Here is an 11,223-nt window from a genome sequence, read left to right as displayed (position 1 = left end):
TCTGCCCGCCGCCGGGGCCGCACCAGCGCCACCCCGACAGCTCCTTCTGCCCTCGCCGGCGCCACAGCGGCTTGTAGGAGCGGCTTGCGGGGCACCAAAGCGGGCACGTCCTCAGGCATGAGGCGATCGGCGACCGACGCCGCCTTGGACCCCACTACTCCTGCGCACCGCCCCACCCAGCGCCGCTCCCGCCGGGGCACGGCGGCCCGCCCGCCCGTGAGCCACACAGCGCCCGCCCGCCGGGGCGGCTGCGCAGAGCCGAGCGGCGTGGGATGGCCGCTCGCACCGCCCTCTTCGCACCGCCCCGGAGGGGCCGCGGGGCGGAGCTGCAGGAAGCGGCCGCCCGTGGCTGCTTCGGTACCGGGATCGTCGCAAAGGGCGCCTGGGGTTGTCGCGATTCCCCGCCCCGCCATCATTGGCCTTCTGCCTCTCGCCGCCCGGCGCGGCCGCGGGGCTGGGGCGGCACAGACCGCGCCCCGCGTCTCTCCCGCCGCCTCCGCGCAGCCCCGGCGGTGCGAGGCATGAAGCTGAGCAAAGCCCAGTACGATGAGATAGCCCAGTTCCTGGGGCACGTGCAGCCCACCCGACAGAGCCTGAGGAAGCTGAAGGAGAAGTTCCCTAGGTAAGTGCTTCCCGCCCTTCGGCGCGGGACCCCGGCGGCGGCCTGCGGGCTGGCTGCTGGCGGGCGAGGGGCCACGGGGGCCGCTCCGCCAGCCCCACCCGGTGCCCCAGTTCTGGCCCCACACGGTACAAAATCACCAGGACACGCACACGGTCGTCGACGGCAAGCGACAGCTCGCTGAAGCTGCTGCTGGGAGCAGGGTACTGCTCGCCCACCGTGACCTGAGGAGTTGGCACAAAATAAAGCAAGCTTCCTCCCCGACCCTGTCACACGTCCAAGTGAAAGCTTTCGCGTCCCTTCATGAGGCTCTTAAACACCAAGTAGGTCTTCTGATGTGAATGAAGCCTTAAGGCTCGGGCCGTAACTCTGTGGCTGAGGCCAAGGGTGGAACACGTCTCGCAATACCACTGCCCCTTTTACTTAGGCAGAAGGGGCTTTCTGGACCCATAATTCACTACCTGTTGCTACTTTGCAGTTGAAGGCTGGAAAAGGGGTCATCTTGTGACATACGGCCATTCATCTGCTTCCATGCCTGAGTGTTCAGAATTGTCAAAAGCATTTGCAAATGACCATAGGCTACCATGGAAAGGTGCACATGACAGGATGTGCTCTACGCACCGATTTCATTGCCAAAATTTGCTTACTATCAACAAGAGAATTGTAAGGGAGGTTGCAAGGCTTTTCACGTTGTTTTCAGGTTTGGGGGAAGGATTACTAATGCTGAATTGGAAAGGAAAGCAAAATGGGTTTTGGGGGGAAAAGAGTGGTGCTGTCTCTAAAATCACCACAAATAATACAGAAAAATGTAGGGGTTTAGGTGCTATGCTTATTTTCACGAGAGAGAAATAAGTAAAATAGAAAATCATTCACAGGCTTCCTGAATGAGCCTTGCTAGTCTGTGGCAGTAAGAAACTGACACAGTAAGTGTGTCAGAAGTAAGTGTGGCAGAAGAAACTGACACTGTAACTTAGAGTAAGTGGATGAGGAGCCGACACTAACTTAGGCTTTGAAATTGTCCAGTGAAATCTTTTCATTTTCGGGAAAGTGTGTAATATAGTTAAAAATCAAGCTGAGGGAATAGCCCTGTTATAGAGAACAAGTGATTGTAAAAAAATGTGGTTGGTTTAGGGAGTGCATTGAGTTGCATTGTTGGGAACCCAGCTCACCTCGCACAGTACTTCTGCAACTTGGAATCCACTTACTGTGACAGCATATGTCTAAAGAACTTAGATTTGGCTTTACCACTTTGGTACTAATGAAATTAGGAATAAGTGTTTATGTATATTTGTATGTGCATGCAGGCATTACACATATGCATGCACATGTTCTCTTTTTCTAGTCTCCTTATAAAGCTGTCTTGAAAGAAGGTTAGACTTTGGGTTTGTTTTCCAGGTCAGAACCTGCTGCCAAGACAGATCCATAAGCACATGAGGGTCTGTAATAGGGAAAATGAGTTTGTCAGAAAAAGACCAGGCCTTTCTGATACGTTTTACTTCCCAGTCCACACATTTGATACTGCAAAAGATCTGTTCAGTCCTCTGTTTCAGAACTTGATGACTCCTGAAAAACTATGTGCAACTAACATTGTAAGATCACACAATCACAGAATATTCTGAGTTGGAAGGGACCCACAAGGATCATCAAGTCCAGCTCTTAAGTGAATGGCCCGTATGGGGACTGAACTCACAACCTTGGTGTTATTAGCACCAGGCTCTAACAGGGTCAGGGTTAGTTAGGAACAAAATAACATTTTTTTTGTAAAGCAGCTGGTGTGGTGAACACTGAAAAGCAGAGATTAGCTATAGTAGTTTCTTCCATAATTAGCTGGCTTAGCACACTGTTTTCTTGTTATTCACATTATGTTATGAAAATGCCCTCTTTTGAATTCTGCTTGTAGGCCTCTCCTGAATTTTGTTTGCCCATCCTGGCAGAAGGCTAAAATCTTCTATTTGAGTGATGAATTAATTGATAGCTTTTTCAAAAATGCCTGTCTTAAGTGTATTTTGAGGTCCTTTCTGTGAATGGTTCAGGAAGTGGTATTTCTTTGTTGTCTCTTTGTTTATTTCTCATAGCAGGACAGATGCAGAAGATAAATAATACTTTCCAAGGTCACTGCCTGCCTTAGCAGCAAGGGAGGTGTATTAAAATAGATACATGTTATAATGTGTACAACAGGCATTCTCTGTAACTGTTGTCTTGTAAAAGAGGCCAGCTGCAGAGATTTGTAAACTTGTGTGCCATCTTAAAGGGGAGGCTTTTTCAGTGATGTGTTTTATAACTGTGAAGTAATTTTCTTATAATCTAGAACCTTTATCATTCTCTTCTGGAATGAGAAGGGTCTGATTGGACTTTTTGGCTGCTTTTTTTTCTTTATGAAAGCTAGAATCAAACAAGCAAACCCCCCACCCACCTCAACTTTCTAATTCAGTCTTTTTAAGAAAATATTCCAGAATCTGTCATGGCACTTGCAGTGTGATGAAGGTGTCCATAGCCAGTTTGTCATTATTATATGGTAACAGTTGCCGATTCAAACTGGAAAGTACTAACATCTGTTATAGCTGCTTTCACCTTGCACTTTCAGTCTTTTCCCGGGAAGGATCAGTATTCCACTGGTAATGCAATACATAAATTGACAGTTTTCAAATATTTCTGGTTTCTGCTGCCTCATAGATCTTGAGAGTCTTTGAATTTCTGCATTTATCTGTTCAGGTTTTTTTCTAATAGTGTCTTATCTCTTGGTTCCTCCCTTGGTTGTTGTGTTTCCTGAAGTGTCAAAGTTAATGCTCCTTATTTGTATAAAGTATCTTTCACACTTTTTGAAAGAGCCTGCTCTTGTTCTGCAATTTGCCCCTAAGAATAAGTTGTAATTTCCATAAAACAATTGCCACAATTCAGTATATGGGTATGCTGTGTGGTGGCTGCCAACCTGACCTGTGAATCTAAATAATTTTTTAGCAGGGTAGTTTGTGCTTTACTGTTGTTGAACTACTTCAGCGGGTGAGATTACTACTTCAAAAGAGCATTGCCATGTGACTTATTAATGTCAAAAAGTCAAAATTAGACTGCTTCTCATACTGTTTATACAAGCATTGGGACTTTTTTTTTTTACAACCCTGTAACATTACAGTCAACGTGGATTTAGTTTACTTGGCTTAAAATCCAGTTATTTTGCAAAAACTTGGGAATCAAGTTGCTGTTCTTTTTCTGTTAGTGCAGTGCTTTGTATTCCATGCCTGGCAATTACCAATGTATTATTCATTTCTTTATTCTTAAGGTATTTGTTACATGCTTAGCAATTGTCTTCTAACAGGTTCATGTTTAACAGCAGGATATTTGGATGACCTGAGGATTATCAAAATGTAATTTTGAGTACTAAGCACAATAAATCTCTGCCAATATTGAATCACTGATCTGTAGTTCCTTTGATCTTTTTAACACGTTATGTTCAGTGCTTTTCTGAAGTGTACCACTTTTTCTTCTTTGTTTCTCACCTGAATTTATCTACTTGCTAATAATTGTAGTTTTCTTTGTTACTTTTTTATTTTATTCTTCTGGTTTCTTTTCAGCTATGCACTCGTGTTCTTCTGAGATACTGTTCTTCTCAGTGAGACCTAATGTCTAAATTGAATTACCCATTGTAGGGTTGGTTATAGGAAATGTAGGGTATTGCAGGAAATGTTCTGAGAAAGTTACAATCTCTTTATATTCAATGTGTGTTTATATCTTAAATGGTAGTTAGAGCTGCCTGCAAGTAGAATCCTGTAGATAAGAATCACTTCAGCCCTAGCTATTTATAGTGACAAGATGTAAGTTAAACTTTTACCTATATTCAAAGACTATTTTAACTTATCCTGAAAAGTCCAGCTTCTAAGGGTTCATACCCAAACTGATATTCTAGTACTTTGGTTTAGTCGTTTACTGTTTAGTTCCTGTTTTAGTTGTTTCAATTCTTCTGTATATGGAAGAATATATTGTTTCTCTCAGAAACTTTTTCTGAAGCTTCTTACCAGTAGAACATGATTGACAAATGACTGGACCCTTCTCATATATATATACACCTTTTACATATTTTGCTGCTCTTCTTTGTATCAATTCTGATTGAATATTACAGTTTCCTTGATTGAATCTTCCTGTGACGTCTACCAAGTTTTCTCAGGGTGAAAGCTTTGCTGACCTTATTCATTATGATACTATCTTGGCGGATTTCTTTATGGGAGTTTTTTTCTGTTTTCGTTCTGTTCGGAGCGTTTGAGTTTCTAACACTAGATTGTGCTTGAATTGGAGATTCCATAAACTTTCTTATGGTTCAAGTTGTCTCAGTAGCCCTGTGCATCTCTTAGTGATTCCAAAATCTATATGCTTGTCAAGTTCTTGCATTGAACTATTGTGAAATGTATTTCAGTGCATTTGGAAGTGCTATATTCTTCCATAGCAGAATTTGTGTAGTCCTGTATTGTTTATCTTCTTTTCTTCAAGCTGTTAAACTAAGTTGGTGCCTCCAGCCTAACTTTCCTTTAGGTACCTTCACTTGTGTTCCTATGAGAGAGGCATTAGTTTCTGAGCCTGTTTGAGTGCAAACTGTTACAGAGATTTTCAAAGTACTAGGATTTCAAAGTATTAGAACTTTTATCAGCTGCTGTGTGCAGTTCTTCACTTTTCTTCTGTTCAGAGAAATACTGTCCTGTTTGTGTCCCTTCTGTGAAAACTTACTTCCGTATCATCAGGAAGAGCTTTTTTTACAGCAGAAAGATAAGGGAACCTGGCATAAATGTAAGAGAAGTACTTTTTTTTCCTTCTGCTTCATTTTTCCAGTAAGCAAGAGGAAAACATGATGCACAGCTTCATACTGTATGCAACTTCCTGTTTGATTATTGTAATGCACACAGTCATTCCTGGAGCATATCAAGAGGTGCACGTTCCTCTACATTTGTGACCTCTCTTCTTCATTACGTAGTATCACTTCAGTTTTACACACATTTTCAGTAATTGTCTTCCTCTTTCTCCAAATTACTGATTATTAAATGCTTTATTAAATGACACCAGGCCTGGAAAGCATCTCAGCAAGATTTTTCATTTAATAAAAATGTATCTGCACAGTAATGTCTTACATTGCAAATTGGAAAAAACAATCTGTTTATTATTTGTTCATTTTTATCACTTTCTCAGTGATGATTCATACTGAAACTAAGGCCCTAAAGAAGTTTAAATGTGTGGTATCAGAGTTATTTCTTTTACCAGCTGCTTTTTTCTTCCTCTTATCCAGTGTCATTGTTGCCTCTGGTTTTGTTTTTTAGAGTTGGGGGTGGATAGGCCTCTGATTTTCCTCTTCAAGCCAGTTTTATTGACCAGGAAATATACTGCTTTTTGTGAATAATTTTATTCTGCCTTTGTTCAGTTACTTAGATTATCAAGCAGTACTGCTGAGCCCATAACGGTTGTGGTGGGAAACAGGAAGGTAGAACTGCTTCTCTCTTTCATCCCACCCACTTTTTTTTTTTTCCATTTCTGTATTCTCAAGCCTGCAGATTGAGTTGAGGTGGAAGGAGAATTCTCTGTGTTCTGCTCTGGTGCTACTTGGACCTCCTGTTACCCAGGAAGGAGGACTGGCAGTGAAGCTTGTGAGCAGGGGCCAGAGGGGTGTCTTCGTGGCTCTCAGAGCTCTAGGCTCGGGACTCAAGCACAGGATTATTAGACAGGGAGTTTGTATCTATGAGCAGGCAACCTACTGCTGTGTAACAATTCAGTTGCACTCTCTTCTGCCTGGAAAGGCTCTTGTCATAGCAAACCCAACATGATTCTTGTATCTGCTCCTGCTCTCCCTGCTCTTCTGAATAGTTGATTAATTATTTTGAAATGTAGGGGAACTAGGCCATTTTTCTTTACTCTGCAAGCACTGATCTAGCAAATCTCATTTAGAAAGTTGTCTTTGTCCCCATGAGTGCTAGAAACTTGCTTCACAAAAAAAAATTTAAAGGCACATTTTAAGCTTCCTCTTTTTTTCCATATTCTCACTACTTAAAAACAAAATAAATTCATGCTCTGCCTATATAAACCACCTCATCAGGTTCAGTAGACCAACTCATGAGAGAAAAGAAAGCAGACATTAGCAGGAGGTGCAGAGAGACTTGGAGGGAGATGGTAAATAGGAGATGATATATTCCCACCCTCTCTGTTTTGAAGTGGCAAATCCTTTGCCCTGGGTACTGTGTTTGAATATTGTGTAGGATATAACGAGAGCATCAATGAAACAGAATTTTTAGTTTTGCAATTTCTTCTTCTTTTATGTTAGACTCTTTTACACTACTGTTTGTTTTTGTCTATTCTATGCAGCAAAAACCTAATATGATTTTAACTTTGTTGTGTACTTGAAGCTGCAGTTAACCTCACAGGCAAGCAGATTGATGATAAGAGATGAGAAAGAGGTCTTGGCTCGTTATTTGAAAAGAAAATTAGTAGTATACAAGTTTCAGGAAGTGTCCTGCAATAAATTGTAGCGTATTCAGAATAATCCTAAAATGAAATAAAAATTTACTGTACAAAGTAGTTATGTGAGCTCTAAACTGATATTATTCCCTTTGGAAAGATGTTCTTGCTATTTGAACCCTTGGTAGGAAATCTATATTACAGCTTCAATAGGGCTGACAGTGGGCAATACAGGTTTCTCTTTTTGCTTAAATGTCAGTGAACAAGCCTTAAAGAATTTGTAACTGGTTGGATTTGGTATGACTTGCTAAAAAACTGTTTGCTTATGCTATGATCCTAAATAGGAAGAATACCAGTCCTCTCCTGTAGTATGAAGTATTGTGTGATAGAAATTAACAAAATCAGCAAAACAAACTCAGAAAAACTTTGTCTTTTTCATATTCATTAAATTAAACATAAGATACTTAGTTAAAGTTAGCTACTGGTAGCAGTGGGAGCTTTCAGAGTAGAATGGAAAATACAGTTTTGCTTACTTTTGTAACTCTCTAATACCAACAGACAAAATTTAGACAGAAAACTTACATTGCCACATGTAAGTACTAGGTTTTTAGGACATAGGTCCTTTCTAGATTTGTTTGGAAAGAGATGGAAAGGGGTTTTTTGCATTGTTTGCACCTATTAACAAAAAAATAGATGTAATATATGTGTGTATCAGCATGAAAGTTAATTTTGAGGGAAGTTCATTGTAGTTTTTCTGCAGTTTTTGTTAGTGTAACCATCTTCTTCCTTACAAGCATCCCCTCATATGTTGTCCATCCCAGCAAAATGCAAAGCTATTTTAAATGTTAGTCTTGAATTTTCTTGAAATACTTTCTGAGTCTTTGAGTACTGATAAATCTCTTTCTTCCCTCTTAATGTTTTCCCCTTCCAGTATGCGAAGTGCTACCATATGGGACTACAGTTCATTTTATAAAAAAAAATCCCACAGAACAGGACTTACTACACTTGTGAAATTCATTTTGCTGAGTAAAGGGAAACCTTTTTTGGCCTTGAGGAATTTATACAAACCACTTAGAAGCCAATCCTAAATCCTTTGAAGATTTGATGGTGAAAGACAATGATTGGAGGGGGCCTTTTAAAGCAGACGTGGAAATTAGTTCCCTATAATTTGAAAATGCATTCTGAGTCTGTTGGATCTGTGTGTTAAGTGCTCTTGTTTAATACAGAAGAAAAGAAAGAAATAGAGAGAGAAAAAAGAAACAGAATATTACAGAGGGAGAAGAGAAAAGCAACAGGGAGAAAAGAAAAAGAGAAAAAAGAAAAATGTAAATAAGAGGGAAAAGATATAAAATGCAAGAGAAAAGAAATAAAAGGGAGAAAAAAGAGGGAGTAAAAAGGAAAAGAAAACAAAAAAGAGCAGAAAAAGATAAAAAGAAAGGGAAAGAAAGAAAACTATTATATGTCAAGGCTGTGGAAGTTATCTTGGTCACAGTGTACACTACTGTGTTGCTCTAATTTGGTTGTACTTTTTTGATTGTACTGTGTGGTTTAATTTGGTTGTACTTTCTTACACTTCACAGATTCCAGGGATGTGATAATCACAAGTAGGACAGGAATATAAGCCTTGTGGCACAGGTTTTTCTAAGTATTTCATTCTAAAGCAAGCTTGGTATCATCAGACCAACGGATGTCTGTAGATTTACAGGCAAGATTATGGTGGTTGTTAAGGAAGGATGAAGTGGAAGTTTTAACATTGACCATATGTGCATTTTAATTGACTTGTGGATTTTAGGATACCATTATATTCATGTTGTTGTATTTAAGGAATATTATGATAAAAATGGTAACTCTTGATTGTATTTCAGAAACAGCTCCATACTGTATTGTTCTTCTGAAGCCATCAAACAAGTCTAGGCTTGAGTTTTATGAGCGGAGGGGATTTGTTACATTGGAATGGAAAATATTTTATTCATGCGTTGTTTTTTGGACAATCATATTCTGGGCTATATTACAATGGCACGATAAATTGCTGAATACACTGCTGAATATGACCTCACCATGAAAAATTTGATGCATTAGAGTAGGAAAGGTTGGAATATATCAACGTTAGCTGACAAGGGACTTTGAATTTTGACCTAACACAGATGACCTTTGTGTGCAATAAAAGTGAGTTTAATCTCCAGGTCAAGGTTGAGGTGAACGGTAGGGCAATGTGTATTGGTTTGTACTGGCTATGGCTGGATCACACCTAGCAAGCAAAGAAATCCAAGGTCTTTGCACTTCAGAGTAACCAAATGCTTGATTACCTAAACTTTACCCATATCTGTTATACAACCTTCAAAAACTGTGCGGTACTGTAGACAGCTAACTCTTTAGCAGCTGTGGACTATTTCACTTGAAGCTCGGTGCTTCGGAATGAGAGGTGTGAGGTATGAATATTGTGCTCTTATAGATCACTGAATAGGTAAATAAAATTTCTCCTCTAGCGTGTAGAAGAAAGACTGTCAAGTATATTGCCTTGCTGTGAAAAGGGTGAAATCTAGAAGCTTTGTTTCTTTGACAGCTAACCCATCTTTTGAACATCGGAAGTTTATTCCTAAGTGTCTTATGCTTTTAGAAGGAACACAATTAAGAGAACTCTGATATGTTTCACTAGGCACATACAAAGAAAACGGGTCCTTTTGAGCACTCCATTTCTGCAAAAGGTATTTGATCAAAAAAGCTAAGTTACAAAATGTTTTGGGGGTTGTCAAGGTTACTTAATAAAGACGTATAGGTGAATTTAAATAAAAGATTGTCATGTTTTATAGTAGTCACAAACAAAATCTGTCTTTTTAACTGGCTGGTGTTACAAGAGTGCTATTTTACTAACATACTAAAGGTACGTTTGCTGAATACACATGGAAGAGTGGTAGCAGTGGTGCTGTGGGAAGGAGGGAGTTCTCTTTAAATCAGCCAGGGGAAAAAAAAGTTTGAGACTAATGGAAAGAACCTCTACTCCTTTAATAGAGCCTGCAAAATATATTCTCCAGGACTGATCAGCTCTGAAGGCTCTAGAGGTTTGATGATTGGAATGGCAGGAAATCACGCTTTCAGGACATAACGAATTGACTAGGCCATCCATCATTTGTTAGCATGCGCCGAAACACTGGGTTTGTGTGCAGAGGTCTGTGATTTAGTAAATACTTGGGAGATGAATAGAGCTTACACACAAGGGAAGATATTGCTGTCCTTCAGCAGCCTTAGACACAGATCCCTGCTGAGAAGGCCGTCTGACAGCAGCTCATCAGTAACTGGCCTGTCACAGTCAGTGATGCCCACCAGCCATCCCCAGTATATTAAATGCATTTTTAATATCTGCTTCAGTAGATTTAATGAAGAAAATTTAGTTTTCATACTCTGATCACTGCTTCCTCGAGTGTTTTAAAGCATTGAGTGAAGCACTTCCAAGAAAGGAACTGTGCTGATACCTGGAGGAGTTGATTGAAAATCAAAATGAAACAGGTGTGTTACTATCTAAATAGTTTCCTTAAAGCAAAACAAAAATGTTTAGAAAAAGCAGGGATTATCTTAGAAACAATTGACCCTCCTGCAGAGGGACCTAATGCAGCAGGCTGTACAGTGGCAGAGATGCAGTGCTTGGAAAGGTGTTTGCACAGGGGTTCTGTTTTGCATGGCTGGGCTTGCCAAAAATTTCCTACACTTTCATGTGTTAGTGTTTGAATCAGATGATCGCTGTGTCTGGCTTTCAGAGTCCAGAGAGGACGGTGGCTGTGAATGCAAGGAATGGAATATATAAGTTTTTAATAGCTAACATAGATTTTGTTTTGGTTTTGGCATTTTTGAGAGAGATGCAGTTGGTTAAAATAATTATAGCATTCCATAGTATTATGTAAACTGATATAAGAAAAAAATAACAAGACAGAATGGAAAATAAAACTGCTATTTTTATAACTTACCGAACTCATTGACAGTTATTCAGTATTGACATTCTGCATGTAAGGATTGTACAGAATTATTTTTTAACTTCATAGCAAATTATAAGATCTTTTGCTGTCCATACATATAGATAAACTTCATAGTTGTTTGATTTTCCTGTGAACTTTCAGGGAAAACATCTGTTTACATAAAGGCAAATATGTTGGTTTTTATTTCCTAACGAGATTCAGTGCTTATGA

General features: G+C 40.0%; 1 protein-coding gene across 7 annotated transcripts in view; it reads left to right on the top strand.

Annotated features, from left to right (window-relative positions):
• The first annotated feature begins 487 nt into the window (after positions 1–487).
• The window catches only part of CDIN1 (CDAN1 interacting nuclease 1), a 120,379-nt gene continuing 109,643 nt past the window's right edge, over positions 488–11,223 (top strand). For all 7 annotated transcript variants that reach the window (XM_064658499.1, XM_064658497.1, XM_064658496.1 and 4 more), the window contains exon 1: positions 488–622. In XM_064658499.1, coding sequence (XP_064514569.1) covers positions 522–622 — 101 coding nt within the window. In that variant the 5' untranslated portion in view covers positions 488–521. The remainder of the gene's footprint in view (positions 623–11,223) is intronic.

The sequence above is a fragment of the Pseudopipra pipra genome, chromosome 6, assembly GCF_036250125.1.
Source record: "Pseudopipra pipra isolate bDixPip1 chromosome 6, bDixPip1.hap1, whole genome shotgun sequence".
Taxonomy (NCBI): domain Eukaryota; kingdom Metazoa; phylum Chordata; class Aves; order Passeriformes; family Pipridae; genus Pseudopipra; species Pseudopipra pipra.
Note: the sequence above shows the minus strand (reverse complement) of the source record. Positions and strands in the feature narration are given on the sequence as shown.